This window comes from Setaria italica, chromosome I (assembly GCF_000263155.2).
Source record: "Setaria italica strain Yugu1 chromosome I, Setaria_italica_v2.0, whole genome shotgun sequence".
Lineage (NCBI taxonomy): Eukaryota > Viridiplantae > Streptophyta > Magnoliopsida > Poales > Poaceae > Setaria > Setaria italica.
The window spans coordinates 15,790,733-15,812,123 of NC_028450.1; the positions used below are offsets into that span (position 1 = coordinate 15,790,733).

The window sequence follows — 21,391 nt, forward strand, 5'->3', positions numbered from 1 at the left end:
AATTATGCATTCTCCGACGAAGGGAAACCATCAATCATTTATTCTTTAGATGTAACTTTGCTAAAGCCTGCTGGAATATCATTGGGCCAATTACATTCCTTCGAGATCACAAAGCAATATCATCACACAAATCAAAAGCTGGGAGTCCTTTCTACATGGAAATAATTATAATGATGACATGAAGCATTTGGACCACAAGAAACAATTGGATTTTTAATGCAGTTGATCCAACTCCTCAAAGCTGCAAAGAGACGTTTATCTCTGAATTCACCTTGCTCCTCCACAGGGCGCGACCCAGGATGATACAATTAATGGAGATGTGGATCCTCTTGATGTTGTAACTTTTAGTGTTCCCTTAAGATCTTTCGTTTGTAACCTTAAATATTTGTACCTTTTTTTTCATAATATATAATCAGTAGGCCTTTTTTTTCATAATATATAATCGATCTTTCGTTTGTAACCTTAAATATTTGTACCTTTTTTTTCATAATATATAATCAGTAGGCCTTTTTTTTCATAACATATAATCAGTAGGGGTCTTGTACCCCTCCTGTTCTCTCTCAAAAAAAAGGAGTCTCCTGTCTCACCTTGCGAGACCCTTCAGGGTGAAGATCTAGTCCGTGCTGGACAGGCGACAGTTGCACCGGTGCGTCTTATCTCCCGGCATGGCCTTTAAAGTTTTCTCTCGTACTGTCAATGTTGCTCGGTGCCCTGGATGGCCTATTTTGATGGCCCCTTGTTGCGAGTCAAAGCTGCTTGCACGAGGCGGCAAGCTCGACAGACGACAGTAATGACCAAGTTATGCTGTCTCTCTGCTTCTCATTGAGTTGTCAACTGTGCTCTACGTGCCATTCCACAACCAGTTGTCGTGCAGTCTGAATGTCTGATAGTAGGGTTAGTCGTGCTGTGTTTATGTTCAGAGCAAGTGGTGATGCATAGCTGCTTATTGTGTCATGACCCATGAGTTGCTAGGAGCAGCTAGTTGTTCCGACATAATTGTACTCAAGCCGTGGTGTTGCCAGCTTTTAGTGGCAGAAAGCTGTGTACATGTGTAGTTTTGCCGGTTCTCTCCCGCCAAAAAACATTGTAGTTATGTGATTTTTGGGCCCGGTTTCTCATATTAACCGTGTCAATTGTCTTTTTCTAACAATATTACAGCAAAGCAACCTTTCACCATCCTTTCGGATAAGCAATTAGCTCGATGAATTCAAGAGCAATCAAAGTGGTCACACCATCTATTCAAGGTTTAACCCTCTTCCCAGACAATACCATCTTCACCATCACCAGATTCTTGGACATCCACACTAAAATCTGCCGACTTGTATGTCTCTGCTGCATTTCCTACACGAGTTTACACAGATTAGACACAGTAGCGGATGCACAATCTTCAATGGTACATACAGGTCATGCAACTGGAGATTTAGGCCTGGTTTGGTTCGGTTGCTTATTTTTAAGCACCAATCACATCGAATGTTTAGATACTAATTAGAAGTATTAAACGTAGGCTATTTACAAAATCCATTACATAAGCGGAGGCTAAACGGCGAGACGAATCTATTAAACCTAATTAGTCCATGATTTGACAATGTGTTGCTACAGTAAACATTTGCTAATGATGGATTAATTAGGCTTAATAGGTTCGTCTCGCCGTTTAACCTCCACTTATGTAATGGGTTTTGTAAATAGCCTACGTTTAATACTCCTAATTAATATCTAAACATTTGACGTGACGCTAAAAATAAGCAAAGGGAACCAAACGCCCCCTTAGACATGAGGGATATACTGTATATAATATCCTTGCCTTTCGAATGTATATGTAAATACATGCCAAGATGAGAACCAATACTGCTACCTCCCCCCTATCAGGTTGAATGTTATTCTGAATTTCACATGTGTCTGGAAAAGTTTAGAAATTGTTTTCTTTAGTCCCAGGATCTTCTACATGCATTTATACATTATTAAATCTATAATAAAACAAACGATGAATATAAAAAGACAACTTCTAGAGCAAGGCCAAGAACTATTCTCACACGTGGTAATGACATTTCTAAAGCCAAGCCATGGAATTAGCCAACGTCTAAACGATGTTGTCTCAAAGACATAAAAAAAAACTTGGATTTCAAAGATTAATTCTTTTCAAAACACGTAGCTGATGAAATGACATTGGTAGCCTTCAATAGTTACTATATTGAAGTCAAATGATGTTTGATGCCATAGAGACACATGGTCAGGAGAAGAGATCAAAAGCAACGAGAAAATATGGCTCATATTTTTATATTGGCATTTAGCAAAGAGGCAGTTGAACTTATCTTTTGAATTGGTGGGTGTGCCATATTTCCCAACTCTGTTTAATACTTGGATTTCCCAATGCATACTATAACCAAATTGGTGGGTGTGCCATGTTCTAACTCAGGTATAGTTTGAAGATTAGTTGGAAAATATAGAGGATTCAATTTACCAGCCATACAAGGCTTCATCTATAATAATTGTACTTTCGCAAAAAAATATATAATAATAAATAAATAAATAAATAAATAAGCAAAAGAAAACCTGCAGGTTGCTCCTCTTCCCATTCAGTACCCTCTTCCGCATCCTGCCATTTGTATTTCTTGCCCAACTGTCGTTCAGATTGAGAATCAGAAACAACTTTCTCATCTTCCTCCTGCATTATCCCTTTTGCATCTTCCACTTCCTGCTTTTTCATCAAGGCCTCATAATAAGCCTTTACATATTCTTCCTGCAGGATAGAAAAGAAAAAACAAAAAAAAAATCATGATAGTAAAAACATTACTTTTACTTCTGAATCAAGTTTATGTTGATTCCCAAGCTGACCTGTATACTCTTATCTTTTGGGTCCTGATTTTGGTCATTTTTATCTTCTGTTGTTTCAACCAGTTCCAATATGCAGGTCTCTCCCATTTGTTTTTTTTCAAGATTCAGCCATGGAGGTAAGACTTTCAACTCTGTGCCATTTTTACCAGATTCAGCACCTTCTTTTACACCATCAATAATTTCAAATTCAACCTGAAAAATGAAACAGATACTTGACAGATCAGGCAAAAGTATGTTTAAAAAGTAATTGACTATATCAACTGGTTGGGATGGGAGGTGTGATTGCGCACCAAGTCCCAACCACCCAGGTTCAAGTGCTCTTAAACTCAAATTTGGTCAACCATTTCTTCTTCTTAAAGCAAACCCCCTAATTCCTCCTAAGTTGGATCTTGTTTTTTTAACAAGTTACAAATTTATGTTAAACATATAGATGCGTAGTATTACTATTTTTAATATCACTAATAGCAGGTTTTTTATACCTTGTCATCACTGTTAAACTGATTGTAATCAGTTACCATCGGCAGTTCCAACTCACTTGGCATACATTGCAACTACAAGTTTTTTTTTTTCAAAAACTTCGTCAAAACTCAAAAGGTAGCCTTCATGGGTCTCACTTTGTTCGGCACATATTTTCCAACAATAAGCTTCAAGAGGTTTGAATCGGACTTAGTTCAAGAGACATTGCATTTTGAAATTTGAATCATGAAATGATTTCGTACTCCATGAGGTGGCAGGTGGGAGGGTGAGAATTTATATATAAAAAAGTTGCATCTGTGTTATACAACAAGTTTGGTGAGGCAAGCTGTCAGGTGGGTAAAGATATGCCCTATATTTACACACACACATAAACTGAGAAGTTTATCAGAATGTTGACAAGGGTCTGAGATAAATCATAATTATGTATGTGCATATGACTCAACTAAGATCCAGTGCTATGAGTCTTACCTCTGTCTTTCTGATTAGCATACCATACGGCCCCTGTGAGTTCCTAGATGAATCAGATGCACCAATGTCACAATTTGTAAAAGCACCAAGAATTGCTCTTTCCAATGATTTTAGACTTCCAAATTCAGGTGCTGGCAAATTCTTCACTCTATCAAGTTGCGTAATCAATGGCTTCAATTGCTCCTAAAGTGGAACGGATCTGAATAATTAGAAAAACAGTATACATTACAAATCCCAGATTTCTAATTCCTAAGATCACCAAGATTCTGAGACACTTACTGATATATCAGTATACAAAACCACCTCTAAAGAGTTGCACATCGAACATGACATTTTTTTCCCGCTAAAAGGACAGAATAAAGTGTTATTACCAAATAGACTAATTTACGAATTTCTCATACAAGCACATCTACTCATACCAGTCAAAATATTTCGTGACCATATTGGAATTGCAAGAGATGAATGGAATTCCATTGGAATGTAAGCACAGCCAAGGACATAATATGATGGATTTCATAAGCAAAGCAACAAAGCAAATATTCTTAGAACAACGGTCAGATATATATTATGCTTACTGTTAATGTCGACTTTGAAGAATGTATATAACCTCTAGAGATTATAGCAAAGTTGGTGACATTCACAACACTGACAGGGCATGCCTTCGTGTATTTAGTGTTGCATTTGTCTTACAAGTGGCCAAGTGGGTATTTTAGTTGCACTGGTGCAACTATATGTGTGCTGGTGTGCAAATAATGCATTTGTGTAAACAATATTCTGGTTCCGGAAGGCAATAGGCATATGTAGTGGAAAAACTAAGAGTAAAATCTCATGCAGCACTGATAAATTCAACCAATAGTTTCAAAAGAAAATATTTTAATTCTATGCAGCTACCTCTTCATAGCAGTTAAGTTAGCATCTCAAAAACTCTACATTTCCCCCTTTCATGATATTTGGACTATGAATATAAATTTCGGGTGTTAAGAGTTCTACAAAGAATAGAATACTAACATCAACTCTTTGGAGCATGCCCTTCAACTTCTCATGCCTACACTTTCTTACATTGTCAATGCCATCTCCCATTTCCTCAGAAGCTAGCTTGGCACTCTCTGCAACCAGTTCACCATTGCAACTTTCACAATGGAAGTACTCATCGATGTAGCTTACCAGTTGTAATGCATCAAAGGATGAGTATCTGATCAAAGATAATGTTAGCTGAGCATCCCAGTTTTCTATCATGAATAAACTAGATGAATACCTACTACCTTTTATTACAGCTAGGACATATATAGTGTTGAATTGTATTTCTGCTGTCCAATTCATCCTTCAATTTTTTCTTCATTCGGTGTATGCGGTACCTTACGACATCACAGAGCTGTGTTTTCAGAAGACATACACCCATCAAATATAATTTACATTGGATTATGGAACAGAAAAATGTAGAAGAATGATGAATGGGACAAGTTGTTATAAATAATCATAAAGCTTCATACACAGTAAATATCGACCAATGAATGAATATGTAAATCATGACTACCCTGCGGCAATCACAAACAGAAGTTTCGGTATTGACCAAAAACAAAAGGAATTTCAGGTTAGAGAGGAACAGAAACAAGAGAAATATAAACAATATCACCAGCATACATGTCCAAAAGAGTATTATATAAAGTCATCAATTGTATGTAGTCACAAGAAAAAGAACATTTACATACCATTTTGCGCACTCTAGTTCTCTAATAAGTGTACAACAAGAAAAATGAAGGACGCAGACTTGAGTTCAGCTATCCAATATTCACAACAATCACATGCGGCAATGTAGGTTCCAGGTAAGAATAGGCTACTGCAGTACTTTCTAAAATTTTAAATATATGAAGTCGTCAAATAAATAAATATATATATGAAAGCAAGTAGTAAAAATGCAAAGAAAAATAAAATGGTGGCCCATACTTGGATAATTATTAACTGAACATTATAGATGCATGAACTAAAACAGGATGAAATATGTCAAAGCACACTAGCTTTTTTTATGCATGACTCTGATATATCTTTTCACACTCACCCCCTAGCACCCAGCATAAGGCTAGTAAATTAAGCCTTCTTTTAAAAGGAAGACTTTTATGAAATAATAGAGGTGAAACATTTTCCTACAAGACTATAATATATCACTCTCATGATAACATAATACTATAAACTTCACCCTCTTTGCAATCATGGCCAATCAAAAAGTCATTTTGCTAAGGCATGAAAGAGAAGAAACATGATGCATTATCAAAGTATATAAACTGAATGTATTTAGGCAGTTTATCTACAGATTATAAAAGAAGATACTTTCTATATGTACAGCACCATAGAAACATTGCCTTTTTTTAAAAAAAAAATACTGGCTCTTGTATTTATACAAGAAATCATGTCTTAGGTTTCCATGCCTTACCAAGGAGTTGTTGGAAGTTTTTTGGTCATGTGTCAGGCCCCAGGACAAACATGTCATAAGAGTTACCCATGGTGATCATATCTGAGTTGCTAACATGTGAGGTAACTGGTAAAGGAAATACATGGGTCTTCCACACACAATCCGCAAGCCTACTAAGGTCGAGTTACTACCTTTGTTCGACAAGGAAGCTGATAACCTCCCATGATGGAAAGCCTCCCTCATGAAAAGGGCTGGTCATTTGATTGTAGTCTTGTTGTTTTAACTGCCATTCCCCTTTACACCATGATTGCAATAGGTTTACCCAAGTGGGTGATCAAAGCTATTGATAAACGGCGTAGAAGCTTTCTACTAAAGGGTCCAGAAGAGGAAAACGGTGGCAATTGCCTTGTCTCTTGGGAACAAGTTCGTCAGCCTCTTCAGTACAGGGGGTTGGGCCGCTGGGCATACCGCATACACAACCTTGAAACTTTGGGATGGGCATTGCGTATTCGATGGTTATGGCTGGAAAAAACAGATGCTTCCCGTCCCTGGGCTGGGCTACCTGTTCAAGTCCCACACAATCCTCATGCTCTATTTGGAGCGGCAGTGGAATCTAATGTTGGCAATGGAGAAACAACTAAGATAGTGTTTGGTTGGGTCAAATGTAACGTAACCTGATTACACACGGTATCCGATTGCGTTGTTACGTGTTTGTTTCAGCGCTTGCGCAATCACATCCCGCATAATCAGATACCGGCTAGTAGAGAGACCAATACCGCTCCTAATCGAGCGTAATTGATTCCCAGCATCGTTTCTTCTGCCCAACTGCCCCCCTTGGCCCCTTGTCCATTTCATATCCTGCGTCATCAGCATCCATGCATGCATGTCCAACACATCCGTCCTTCCCCAATGGTCTCATGCATGATTAGATCAGGCTGAAATCCGCCTAGCACGCAACGCAAGAGCTATCTGATTCCATTACAGACCAGAACCAAACAAAGACTGCAATCCGATACATCGTTTACAGTCCCGGTGTAATTCGATTTCATTACCGTTTGCGTTTACATTCTCGAACCAAACACTATCTAAGTTTTGGTCAGATTGGTGGCTGCAGGGCATAATTAACAATCACTGAGATGGCTCCAACTTAATCAAGTTCGTCTCCAAAAGAATATCAGACAGCAAACTGTAGACCAAGCTCTGAATATGAGTGGCAGATATCAAAGGAGCTCTGACTGTACAAGGTTGTTGAGTATCCTGCACATACGGGAATTGGTTGATAACCTTGTCTTATGGCAACATGTCCCAGATCAGCACTAATGGCGACTTACATGGTCAGGTATCTACATTAGCAATGATATGCAGCTCTCCTGCATATTCAAGAAAAAACAGAAGTGTTCCCAAGGAACTACGGAAAGGTCTCAACTCTCTAATTATTCTAGTAGCCTGGGATCTTTGGAAGCACCGAAATGCATGTGTGTTTGAATGGGCAGGCCCAAATGTTCAAGTGGTGTTGCAAATAGTGGCAAATGGGAGCAGATTGTGGTGCATGGCTTGTGCCTCTGCACTTCATGAGCTCCTCATTCGGTCGCTTACCCCGGACTCTCTGTGAGTAAAGAGATGGGCTGGTCATGGTGGCTTAAATACTAGAGCGTGGTGTGAATGTAATTTTATTTTCTATCTGGATGTGTGTTGGGTGAGTTAGGGAGAGGCTTTCCAATCTCTCCTTTGTACATTTTTTTCCCTCTTCTTAATGAAATGACAGTATGACACGCAGTTCTCCTGCGCTGTTCGAGAAAAAAGAGATGACTAACCTGAGCATAATCCAAGCAACAGTACGAATGTGTGTGGATCTTTACTTTCTCTTGTCTCTCCTTAGTTACTGGTTGATCATCACTGGCAGCTGAAGCAGCAGCATTACATCCTTTCGCTCCTTTTGTGGACTGCAGCAACAAAGAAAAACACAAAATCAAACAGAAGAAAAGGAAACGCAGCAACTGGCAACATGCGCCAGCATGCACGCTTTCAGATATCAACAAACATAACTATTGATACATGTTGGCATGCAATTGGGATAGCCTTCAGTTAATAATCAACTTCATGACAGACAATTTAGGTCAATAAACTTATGGCCACCTAAATTCAGTAGTTATCTGTTCAGCCTCATATGAAAATGGAAAATATGTTTATGTAGCACTGAAAGATAGTCACATTTGGAAAATGCCATAAAAAAATCGTCGTAAAATACCACTAAAATATCAAACATTACGGGAAATAGCACTCTGTTAGAATTTGCCATCAGGACTGTTAACTTGGACCAAAATGCCCTTGGTTATCTCACCACATGCACTCTGGTGCTATTTTCCAGAATGGATTGCCACTTCTGGTGGTGATCTTTCAATGATAATTTCCAGAAGTGGCAATCTTTCTGTGCTACAAAACAAATTTTCCCTATGAAAATTTCTCCAGCGAGTCAGCTTAGCAACATTTAATAAGTAAATGAACAACAAGCATATTTTAATCCCGCTGGTGTGCAAAGTTGTCTCTATCTATTGCAGGAATTCAGAACATTAGCAATGCAACTGCACCAACAGATCAATAAAAGAAAAATCTAACCTCCTTTCGATGATATCTTGTGATTAGTTTCTCTTCTTCAAAGAAACGGAGAATGCGCCGCAGCTGTTTTGAGTGGAGCTTCAATGCTTTAGCCAAATCTTCCTCGCGGAACCATTGCTTTCTGATGGAGTAGGCAGAAATTTTTTATTTGCATAAATTAACAGGTCCAACAAACTCTAAACCAGGGTTGCTACAGTGGACGCATAGACCAAGTGTGTTGGGAGGGAGACGAAAGCAGGGTGGAGATGCAAACGTGGCGTTTTGATTGTATAGACCAACTTGTGCTACCGTTTTTTTTCTTTTTCGTGGTCAAATACTCAAATTATAGGCATATGAGTTATGACAATTAAATTTTGCAATATTTGGTAGCCAACTTTCTCAGGAATTACACGAATTTGGTCCTGTCGGCTTTGGCTAGCAACCAAATTACAAACCCTAGAAGAATACAAGTAACAAATAAACAAGCCAGACACACATGCTAGAGTTTTCATGGACACCAAATTCACTCAAAAGATAGAAGGAGCAAAGTCTGATACTTGGTGAGGGCGTCGAGGATGACGACGGCAACGCCGCGGTTGTCACCCCGGGAGGACTTGGGCTGGTTGTCTCCCTTCATGGAGATGTCGTCGTAGAAGGCGCGCGCCGTCAGCCTCACCACCCTGCCTCGGCACAAACCAATCAAAAGCCCGCGGAGGTCAGCGACACAACGAATCAAACCAGCGGGCGGCGGGCGCCGTGCGGCAATGGCTAGGGTTCCGTGGGAGGGAGGGGCCGGGGTCGAGGCTTACCGATTGAAGGGCTCGAGGGACGCCATGGCGAGGGCTTCGCCGACGCGTCGGCGTGCTGGTTGTAGGGGCCGGGGCAATCAGGGAATTTTGTGTTGCCACCTGGATCTGCCGACCGTGCCCTCGCCCCTCCTGGCTCCTGCTTTGTGCGCCTGCCGCCTGGCTCCGCCGCCTTACGTTGGCTGTGATCCTCCGGCAAAGCAAGCGGTTCCGTTCCTGATCTAGTTCTCTCTCTCTCTATGAGGAGCACGAGGCCGTTTTGTTGGCGGAATTTAGAGATCAGTTTCTATTCGAATTTTTACTAACTAGCATATATGTTAAATATATTTGTACTTTACAAACTGCAGAAAAAGAATCATCGCACACCAATTGATCACTTTTGTCGACCTATAGATATCTTCTGGGACGTAGGCTAATAGATGTTTTTAATCTATATTAAAACTAGTGGACGTGCACGTACGTGATATAAAAAGGATGGTATACAAGACCATGTATATATATTATTATCGAAATTAAAACTGAAATAACATATAACTAATAACAATCCAAATTCAGATATTTATTAAAGGAAACAAACTACATTGATTAATTGACACTACCACATGTACGAGCAGTTGGACGCGTAGATTGTTCTTCACTGTTTTACAAAAGTTTAGATACGGGAATTGAAACTTTGAAAAAATGAAACATTTGGATAATTATCAGATCGGGCTACAAAACGTGGATGCATTTGTGGTCTTCTTCACTTGACCTAAACATATAGTCATACAGTCATACAGATACTTTAAAGAATCTGTCATATTTTATATCAAACTGCAAGGGCGGTGTATCAAAGTATGTACTACGAGTTCTAGAGGAGCAATTTAACCGCAAATTACAAATAGATTTCATGGCTCGAAGAGTTAAAAAAACATTGAATTCTCATATTTGTGCACAAATTGACATCCTAAAAAATAATTTTAATTAGGATCTAATGAACTTAGCTCAATGGTTAGGTTGTAGGTCTCTAATTCAGAGATCACGGCTTGATCTTGTGAGGTACCATTTTTTATTTCACTTTTTAATATTTTTTATTCCGTTACACAGCTAATGTTAATATATTTTTTGAGCCTCCAATACCAATTAAACTATAGTGTCATCCTGCCAATATTACAAATATTAGATTATATAAAAGTATAAAGGTTATATAGTACTTGCGTGTTTTACTAATTCAAATATATTGTTCCTCGATCCTTCAATAATTACAAATATTAGGTCCTCTTATTCCGAATGAATGTGTCATTTTGGGATGTTTTCCGTTTCGCATCAAAATTCATCTTTACATGCCTATTGACGGTTGTTTGATACGCTTTATAACATGTCTACATGCTATTCACGGTTGAAAGCATGTCTAACTTGTATCAATTTGGTATGTTTTAATAATCATGTCAAAAAAAACATATTTATGTGGCTACAGATGTCTAGAGGCTAATGATGCTTTAAAGCGTGTCTAACTTCGTGTCATTTTAAGACGATTTAAATAGCGTGCTAAATTTTGTGTTTATAAAACTAATGATGCTGTAAGCAGCGTGTCTAATATCATGATAATTTGACATGACCTTGAATTCTTGTCAAAAAGCATCTTCATGGGTTGACGTAGAGATGTTTTTAGACTACGTTACTACTACAGCATATCAAAACGGGCAGCCGGGGGCGGCGGGAGGAGGCGAACAGGTGCGCTGGTGCGGGAGTTAGAGAAATAGAATGGGGAAACAAACCGGTATCTTCATAATCAGTGGCAGGCGGGTAATTTTTTGCCCCAAAGTAAGCTGAAAGCAAGGGGAAGGTGCTTTTGGTTTTGTACTAGAGCAAAAGCAGCTTTTGGCCTAAAGCAGCTGTGGCTTTTAGACTCTTTGGTTGGCTTTTGGCTTTTGCAAAAATAAAAGCAGATTGGAAAGCCCAACCAAACACACCCTAATATAGTTAGATCGAGTGGCCACCGCCTCTTTAACGCATTTTGAACCTCGAAGTCCATGCGTAAGAATTTCTAACATCTGCAGTTTCAAAAAAGTGATTGTAGTGAATCCAATTCCCGCCAGGCACCCTATAATTGGAGATCATGATAACATCAAAACACATGACAAGTTAAAATAAACATAATTCACAACAAAATAGATGGAACGTTGGTACTTACGCATATTCTAGTCTACAACAACCTTAGCAACCATTGCAATGTGGTTGTGGACATCTACTACAAGAAATTGTTTATGCCCGTCGACATCATTTTGATGGACCACCAAATGGTAATGCTAGTGTACTTTAACAAAGATGGTTTATAATGTAGATGGGTTATACAAAATTATAGAATAAGACATGCTCTTATTTAGATAATTGTGTAACTAAATAAAACTAACTTTGTGTCCGTCAAACTGATCTCCCTTGCTACATATGGATAAAGTAATTTATAGTCCGTTGGACCAACAAATGCTACCACCGCTACTACATCCACCTCAATCCCATGAGGTAGAGCCATCGCAGTCACCAGATTCATGAAATCACCAGAATTGTTTTGAATAAATATATAACAGATGTTGATGTAGTGGATGTGCACGTGTGTGAGTAATCAGGTTTACAATAGTCAAAGAAGAAAGATCAATTAAATATCAGATGAAATACATCATGAGTGTTCAGGCACTACCATGATTTGGAAGATAATAAGAAAATTCTATGGGAAGATAGGGCATCCAGAGCAACAGGAAAACAACATAACTGAAATAACATGTTAAACTAATTTGAAAAAATCAGGTCCTTAAAATGGCTTCTACCTCTATAATCTATGTCTATGAGTATATATATAAACATATAAAAACTAAACTAGACAATTGAATTGACGCGCGGAGTACTTTTCACCATCCTGGATTCTCGCGCGAGAGCATCAATGAATGGACGGCACAACTTTCAGTGCTTTGGCACTCAGAAAACCAAACGGGCATGAGTGGGCTAGCAAGTGCCTCGATAGCATAGGACTCACATATATATAATCGGGTATAAGGTTTATGGTAATAAAACAATTGTCCATTGCTGCTCGGATTTTTGCCTGCTGACCAGCACGCCTTCTTTCTTTTCCATGTTTGCACTTGCCAAGTTTACTAGCACGCCATATTGCTCACACCTAATTGTCGCAAAATATTATATTCTTTCCTTCTTTGCATGCATGCGGATCCATCTCTAATTGCTGCGTATGATTTTGTGTTGGCCGCAACATGTTAGTTAATTTCCTTTATTTAATTGATTCACTTGATCTGTCTCGTGCATGCTTTCCTTCTTAACACATGTGGCTGCTAAAAAGACATCAGATTCTTGGATATAATACTAACTTATATATGATTATTAATCTAAAAAAGGAAACATCATTTTTAGTCTAAAAAAGGAAACATCATTTTTAGGGGCAAAATAAAGTAAATTGTCCATTCCAATTATCCAAATCATGACACGGCACATAGAATTAGCCAAAATCGATGAAATAGTAGTTAAAAATGAAATTCAACAAAACACGCAGAGTATAGCCATTCATGATTACATGTTCCATAAACAACGGTTAATACATGTAAGTAATTATGCTCGATGTTCATAAACATTCCAACTACAGATAGACAACCTATTTACAAAGAAGATTGTAATTAATACAATATATCACAACCTTTGGAAGGTCGGCTAGGAGATTACGCGGTGTCGTCGTAGCCGGGACCTCCACCATTCTCACTCGAGCCGTCCACACGACGGTGTTTGCTAGGTGGTCCGCTGTCATCGCTATCATCATCTTCACCATCATCGCTGTCATCGTCTTCACCATCGTCGCTGTCATCGTCTTCGCCATCGTTGTTGCTGTCGTCGCTATCATTGTCGACACCTTCGCTGATGTCTTCATCACTTTTGACACCATAGAATTCGTCGGCTGAGGACCCACGCTCACTATCAGATGACACTATGATAGTGTTCTTCTCCTCATCATCCGAGACAATCTGCGAAAGCTTGGGAGGCCACAACCCTGAAGGATCAATCGGGGAATCTGGCGGGGTTGACATTGTTGTTGTACGTGTGAGGCTCTACATCTCCTACACTGCAAAGAATGGTGCAGTTCAGGAATGGAACAATCAAGAAGGAAATGTTGTGGTTATGAATCGGCGCAGTAGTACGATGGCATATTTATTAATGGTGAAACGGCATGACCAGAAGCTGCGTTGTTTCGTTCCAATGATTCACGTGGCCCTTTCGTGGCTTCTGGCAACTGCACAATACGGTTCTTTCTGAACACGTGGGACTGCTAAAAACACATCAGATCTTGGATATAATATTGACTTATATATGGTTATTAATCTGATAGAGTCGGAGTGCCCGATCTTTCGGTGAGTGGAGATAAATTCGACTTGGTGGAAGTAGACCCTCACGATCCGACTACGACGAGCGAACCCGAAGCGCCAATGCAATCGCTGAACCAACTCCCGATGGTTACCAACCTCGCTGGTGCGAGATCAGCCTGATCACGAAGATCGATTCCTGTCCGCAATCGAAGAACGAACAAGAAAGAGAGGCGAGCAATCTAAATATCACTCGAAGGTGGAGTTCTGAATCACAAGGACAGCGCGTATTTGCGCGTGTTCAAGAGTAGCTAAAGCTAGATGTAAAACAAAACTCAAGTCGTAAACAAAAAGGACTCGGACTAAATAAAGGGGGCGCAGCCCCTGGAGTCCGAAGGGGTCACGACGCCCAACCCTAGGCGCCCCACCTGGGCTGCCCTGTTGGGCCATCTTCTTATTCCGATGGGCCTTCGTTCCTTAACAGCATGATGAAGTTTAATTCTCTCGCACGGGCTCGAGTGATTGGCCCAACTAGATGAGCAACTGTAGGCGCCTGAGGTGGATGAGCAACTGGAGGCGCCTGAGGTGCTGCTGGTGTAGATGTACTCGTGGTGTCCTCATCATCCTCCCCTTCTTGAACTGAAGTCGTCCTCGACGGCAACTCCTCATCTTCGCCCACATACGGTTTCAAATCTGCAACATTAAAACTCGTGGAAACACCAAACTCCGCAGGCAGGTCAAGGATATAAGCATTATCATTAATCTTGGTTAGCACTTGAAAAGGACCAGCAGCACGTGGCATCAATTTAGAACGACGTAAGGTAGGAAAACGATCCTTCCTCAAATGCAACCAAACCAGATCACCCGGTGCAAAAGTAACATGTTTTCTCCCTTTACTACCCGCAACCTGATATTTAGCATTAGCAGCAGCAATGTTTTGTTTAGTTTGCTCATGCAAGCTAATCATTTGATCAACATGTGCAGCGGCATCTATGTGTGGGGTGTCCTCGGCATCAAGTGCAAACAAATCAATAGGCGCCCGAGGAATATAACCATAAACAACTTGAAAAGGACACATCTTTGTAGAAGAATGCGTTGCATGATTATAAGCAAACTCAACATGAGGCAAGCAATCTTCCCAACGTTTCAAGTGTTTATCTAAAACAGCCCTAAGCATAGTGGACAAGGTTCGATTAACCACCTCAGTTTGTCCATCAGTCTGAGGGTGACAAGTGGTGCTAAACAGCAATTTAGTTCCCATTTTATTCCATAGTGATCTCCAAAAATGACTGAGAAACTTAGCATCACGATCAGAGACTATTGTATTTGGAATACCATGCAAACGAATAATCTCGCGAAAGAACAATTCAGCAACAGTGCTAGCATCATCAGTCTTATGACAAGGTATAAAATGAGCCATTTTGGAGAAACGATCAACAACCACAAAAATACTGTCCCTCCCCTTCTTAGTTCTAGGCAATCCCAAAACAAAGTCCATAGAAATATCAAGCCAAGGGGAAGTAGGAACAGGCAAAGGCATGTACAAACCATGGTTGTTTAATCGTGACTTAGCTTTCTGGCAAGTAGTGCAGCGGGCAACAAGGCGCTCAACATCAGCGCGCATCCGGGGCCAAAAGAAGTGGGCAGCCAGCACTTCATGCGTCTTGTAGACGCCAAAGTGCCCCATGAGACCGCCTCCATGCGCTTCCTGTAACAACAAACGACGAACCGAGCTAGCTGGAACACACAGCTTGTTAGCGCGAAACAGGAACCCGTCCTGTATGTGAAATTTGCCCCATGGTTTGCCATGAATACAGTGGGCGAAAGCATCTTTAAAATCAGCATCATCCACATATTGATCCTTCACAGTTTGCAAGCCAAAGATTTTAAAATCTAACTGTGACAGCATGGTATAACGACGAGACAAAGCATCAGCAATGACATTTTCCTTCCCGCTCTTGTGTTTAATAATGTAAGGGAAAGACTCAATGAATTCTACCCATTTAGCATGACGACGGTTCAGGTTTGTTTGGGTACGAATATGTTTTAAAGCCTCATGATCAGAATGAATTATAAACTCGCGATGCCAAAGGTAGTGCTGCCAAGTATGCAAAGTGCGCACTAAAGCATAAAGCTCCTTATCATAAGTAGAATAATTCAAGCTAGCACCACTTAATTTCTCGCTAAAGTAAGCAACCGGTTTTCCTTCTTGTAACAAAACAGCACCTAGCCCAATACCGCTAGCATCGCATTCAAGCTCAAACACTTTAGTAAAATCAGGCAACTGCAAGAGAGGAGCATTGGTTAACTTATCTTTCAAGGTGCTGAACGCAACCTCTTGCGAATCACTCCAAGCAAAGGGAACATCCTTCTTTGTAAGCTCATGTAGAGGCGCTGCAATGGAGCTAAAATCACGAACAAACCGACGGTAGAAACCTGCAAGGCCAAGAAAGCTTCGAATTTGTGTAACCGTTGTCGGTGTAGGCCACTCCCGAATGGCATCAATCTTGCTGCTATCCACCTCAATGCCCTGTGGAGTAACAACATAGCCAAGAAACGAGACACGTTGTGTGCAAAACATGCATTTTTCGAGGTTAGCAAATAAATGGGCCGCACGCAATGCATCAAAAACAGCACGCAAATGTTCTAAATGCTCTTCCATAGACTTGCTGTAAATGAGGATATCATCAAAATAGACAACTACAAACAATCCTATGAAGGGCCTCAGAACTTCATTCATCAAACGCATAAATGTGCTGGGAGCATTTGTCAAACCAAACGGCATAACTAACCATTCGTATAACCCAAATTTCGTTTTAAAAGCCGTTTTCCATTCATCACCTAATTTCATGCGAATCTGATGGTAGCCACTACGCAAATCAATCTTAGTGAAAATAATGGCACCACTAAGCTCATCTAGCATATCATCAAGGCGTGGTATAGGGTATCGGTAGCGAATGGTAATGTTATTAATAGCACGACAGTCTACACACATACGCCATGAGCCATCTTTCTTTGGAACAAGTAACACAGGAACGGAGCAAGGGCTAAGAGACTCACGAATGTAACCCTTGTCAAGCAACGCCTGTACCTGGCGCTGGATTTCCTTCGTCTCATCCGGATTTGTACGGTACGGTGCGCGGTTCGGAAGCTGGGTGCCGGGAATGAGGTCGATCTGGTGCTCAATGCCACGAAGTGGTGGAAGTCCCGGTGGCAAATCTTTTGGAAAGACATCAGCGTACTCCTGCAAAATGTTAGCAACCGCAGGGGGAATATCCAAAGATGGTGCATCATCAAGTGAAACGAGCACACTAGAGCATATAAGGGCATAGCATGGCAAAGGAGCATCGCGTAACTCATCAAAATCAGCACGTGTGGCAAGCAAAACAGGAGCATTCAACTTGATTTCAGAATTAAGAGATGTCGATGGTTCAAGTTGTTTAGCAGTTTTAGCAGCTCTAGCAAGATCATCTTTAAGAATTTGTTCAGGTGTCATGGGATGTATAATTATTTTCTGACCCTTAAACATGAAAGAATAGTGATTGGAACGACCATGATGCAAGCTATCAGTATCATATTGCCAAGGTCGCCCAAGTAACAGAGAGCATGCTTCCATGGGAATAACATCACAATCAACAAAATCAGAATAAGCACCCATGGAGAACGAATCATTCCTATTTGTAATTCCTGGAAATATTCCTCAACAGATTTGGAACCTTGCTGAAAACGTTGCATTTTATTAAGCAAATCGCGAGCATAATAAGAAGGCACAAATCTGTGGCGCATAGCAGTTTTTAATTGCTCCCAAGTGGTTGGAATGGTATTGGGATGTTTGTGTTTATATTCACGCCACCAAATTAAAGCAAAATCAGTAAATTCACTAATAGCAGCTTTAACTTGAGAATGAGCAAGAATATCATGGCATGAAAATTTCTGTTCAACTTCTAATTCCCAATCAAGATATGCAGCAGGATCATATTTGCCATTAAAAGGTGGGATTTTAAATTTAATCTTGGAAAAGGAATCATTACCACCGGAGCGGCGTGGCACGCGGCGGGCACGGCCTCGGCGGTCGCCATCGTCCTGGTCCGAGTCACCACCATAACCCTGCTGCAACTCTGCGACTGTAGTGTGCAATGCATCGAGTCTTGCCACAACTGAGTCGAGTGTGGCCTTAGCGGCCGTCTGTGCAAGGTCGAGCTGATCACACCGCTCGGTCGTCGAGGAGATCGTCGAGTCCAGCCGTTCATGAATCGTCTGAATGTCGGTGACAAGCCCTTCAACTTGCGCCCCTATGCCCTCCAGCTGGGTAGCCCCCGCGTCGACATCATCTGCCATGGTTAGCGCAAAGACAAGAACACAAGCGACGACAAAATAGGGGTGTAACAGCTCACAAGGCGCTCACACTAGTGCTGTTATCAAATTCTTATCCGTTCTTACCACGCACACAGGGGCGAACTGTAACCAACCGGTGGAACTCACGAAAGATTGGAGGAGCGATTGCCTGGAGAAACAAAATATGCTCGTCGTAGAACTATGTGGAGTTCTGGGAAGGCTACACTCAAATGAAGGATTAGCACAATCAAACAATAATGCAAAGTTGAAAGATAGTGCCAAACACGTAACAATAGTTGCTGGTAACAAGGAAAAATCGAAAGAACAGAGGCAAGGTGGAGAGGGCGCACCTCTTTTTTTTTTTTCTGTTTTTTTTTTTTCACAGAGGGTGCCCCAAAACTGATAATATGAACACAGAGGATCTCAAATATCCAATTGCGGCACACACTTTTTCCGAAAGGACAGGGGTATTCCGGTAAAAAAAAGATACTCTCTCTCTCTCTCTCTAGAGTAAGGCGGACCTCAGAATAATAAAGGACCAAGAAAGAGAGATACGGATGTGAAAGGCTGGCACGGAATACGTGGGGGAGGGGGGAATTAACACCAGAGAGTCGTGACCCAGGAGGAGTCACGGCGCGCGCAAAGGGAGGTGCCACCGAAACAAATCCGAATCACCTTCCTTCTCCCTGTTGGATTCTTCTTCTTCTTTTTTTTGGGCTTCTTTCCTTCTTTTTTTTTTGCACTTTTTTTTTTTGATTGCTTTCGATCTTTTTTTTGACAGGGGAGGGGCGATCGGAGTAGTGGGATGGCGCGGCGCGGTTGTCGCGGGGGGAGGTGCGGTGGGCGCGGCTGGTAGGGTTGGCGAGCAGCGGAACGGCGGCGGCGGCGAAAACTAGGGTTAGATGAAACACGAGAAACAAAAGAGTAAACACAAGTAACCAGCAACAATTGAACGAGTAGGCACACAAATTCAACAAAGACACTTATTGAAAGAATGTGCGAGGCTAAACGGTTGCTGGGACAAAGGATCTAACCTGAAAAAAATTTGTTTTGGTTTTTGTGGACTGTAGGAAGGGAAAAAACACTCGGTAAAACTCACCGATCAACCTGGAAAGCTGATACCACTTGATAGAGTCGGAGTGCCCGATCTTTCGGTGAGTGGAGATAAATTCGACTTGGTGGAAGTAGACCCTCACGATCCGACTACGACGAGCGAACCCGAAGCGCCAATGCAATCGCTGAACCAACTCCCGATGGTTACCAACCTCGCTGGTGCGAGATCAGCCTGATCACGAAGATCGATTCCTGTCCGCAATCGAAGAACGAACAAGAAAGAGAGGCGAGCAATCTAAATATCACTCGAAGGTGGAGTTCTGAATCACAAGGACAGCGCGTATTTGCGCGTGTTCAAGAGTAGCTAAAGCTAGATGTAAAACAAAACTCAAGTCGTAAACAAAAAGGACTCGGACTAAATAAAGGGGGCGCAGCCCCTGGAGTCCGAAGGGGTCACGACGCCCAACCCTAGGCGCCCCACCTGGGCTGCCCTGTTGGGCCATCTTCTTATTCCGATGGGCCTTCGTTCCTTAACAGCATGATGAAGTTTAATTCTCTCGCACGGGCTCGAGTGATTGGCCCAACTAGATGAGCAACTGTAGGCGCCTGAGGTGGATGAGCAACTGGAGGCGCCTGAGGTGCTGCTGGTGTAGATGTACTCGTGGTGTCCTCATCATAATCTCAAAAAGAAAACATCATTTTTAGGGGCAAAATAAAGCAAATTATCCATTCCAATTATCCAAATCATGACACGGCACATAGAATTAGCCAAAATTGACGAACTAGTTAAAAATGAAATTCAACAAAACGTGCAGAGTATAGCCAAACTAATGGAAATTCAAGAATTAATATATTATCCAATAATCCCTAATCAACTATATCTTCCGTGCCTTGAGTTTTGCTACTCTCATCATGGCTCTCTTCATCAAAGCTCTGTCGGTTTGGAAACTAGCATCGGTGTAACCTGTTACAACGAGCTCCTCCTCACCTCCATAGACGAGGAACATATCTTTAGTCCTTCTCAAGTACTTAAGAATCTTTTTCACCGCTGTTTTGTCCATGTTGTCCTTGCTATTGGAACCTTGGTTCTCGCTGCGAGGCTGCTCATGCACCGCTCCAGCCATCTCTTGAACACCATCTTGATCTAGACATCTTCTCTTCTTACGTGGCTTGTCCTCGTCTTCCTCTTCATTGTCTTCTTTTTCATAGTCGTCCTCATCCTCTTCGACCTCATCTTTTGCTTGATGGTCCTCATCTTCTTCAGCCTTATCACTATCCCAGTCATCATCCTGCCCATCCTCCTCCTCCTCTTCTACTTGGTAGTCCTCATCCTCTTCTGCCTCATCATTGTCCCAATCATCATCGTGCTCATCCTCCTCCTCCTCTTCTGATGCGGTCATGTGTCCTCTTCTTCATCCTCTTCTGGAACCCATTCACCATCCTCTTCATTTGTTGGCTCTGCCTCGGTGCTTTCTTCTTCATGATACTCTACATTAGTCGGCATGTTGCTGCCGTCCGTGGGAGACTCAAGCGGCTCTTCGATGCTCCTCTTAGGGGGAGAAGGCGGTTTGTCAGCCGGCTCCATTGTAAGTTTGTGTCTGGTGGGAAAAATAAACTGGTCGTCATTAGGATGTATACAAATCTTAAATATAGTTTGCCCCATAACCATTTTTAGCTGACTATCGAAATTGATTGATTAATTTCCTTTGCGTTGTAATATGATTGATTGATTAGTTTCCTACCATACAATTGATTGATTGATTAGGAAACATATCAATGAATTGGTGATTTACTTTCAATCAATGAAGTAATATGCCGAATATTGGTTTCCATACAACATATAATTGGTGATTTACTTTCACTTACCTTGTTTATTACTTGACTAACACAGACTTGTGTGAATAAAATTACATGATCTCTGAGCGTAAAGTTCCTTTTAAGTAGTACTTAAAATTGTATGCAGCGAGATAAGAGGTATAGACTGATTGCTGCCACGATTATTGATCAACTACATGCGATCCTGCTTAATTTGTGAAGTTTCCTAGCATGTAGGATCAGGTAATGGTGGATAAGTATTTGAA

The 21,391-nt window shown here is 41.1% G+C and overlaps 2 protein-coding genes across 3 annotated transcripts; both read right to left on the reverse strand.

Annotated features, from left to right (window-relative positions):
• Window positions 1-1,050: 1,050 nt before the first annotated feature.
• LOC101760730 (general transcription factor IIE subunit 1) lies at window positions 1,051-9,814 on the reverse strand. Of its 2 annotated transcripts, none has more exons than XM_022823311.1 (10): window positions 9,589-9,814; window positions 9,337-9,459; window positions 8,801-8,921; window positions 7,999-8,127; window positions 5,040-5,149; window positions 4,786-4,969; window positions 3,778-3,960; window positions 2,833-3,024; window positions 2,551-2,737; window positions 1,051-1,332 (listed from the first exon to the last, which is right to left on the reverse strand). In XM_022823311.1, exons 1-10 carry the CDS (start codon window positions 9,612-9,614, stop codon window positions 1,247-1,249), a joined length of 1,341 nt encoding a protein of 446 aa, XP_022679046.1. In that variant the 5' UTR covers window positions 9,615-9,814; the 3' UTR covers window positions 1,051-1,246. The 2 variants fall into 2 exon arrangements, with proteins under 2 accessions (XP_022679046.1, XP_004952368.1); XM_004952311.3 differs by having other exon boundaries at window positions 1,051-1,341; window positions 9,589-9,812.
• A 3,472-nt stretch (window positions 9,815-13,286) lies between these two features.
• LOC101758839 (prostatic spermine-binding protein-like) lies at window positions 13,287-20,710 on the reverse strand. The gene is made up of 2 exons (XM_004954798.1): window positions 20,540-20,710; window positions 13,287-13,586 (listed from the first exon to the last, which is right to left on the reverse strand). The coding sequence occupies exons 1-2, from the start codon at window positions 20,708-20,710 to the stop codon at window positions 13,287-13,289; spliced, it is 471 nt and encodes a 156-aa protein (XP_004954855.1).
• Window positions 20,711-21,391: the final 681 nt, after the last annotated feature.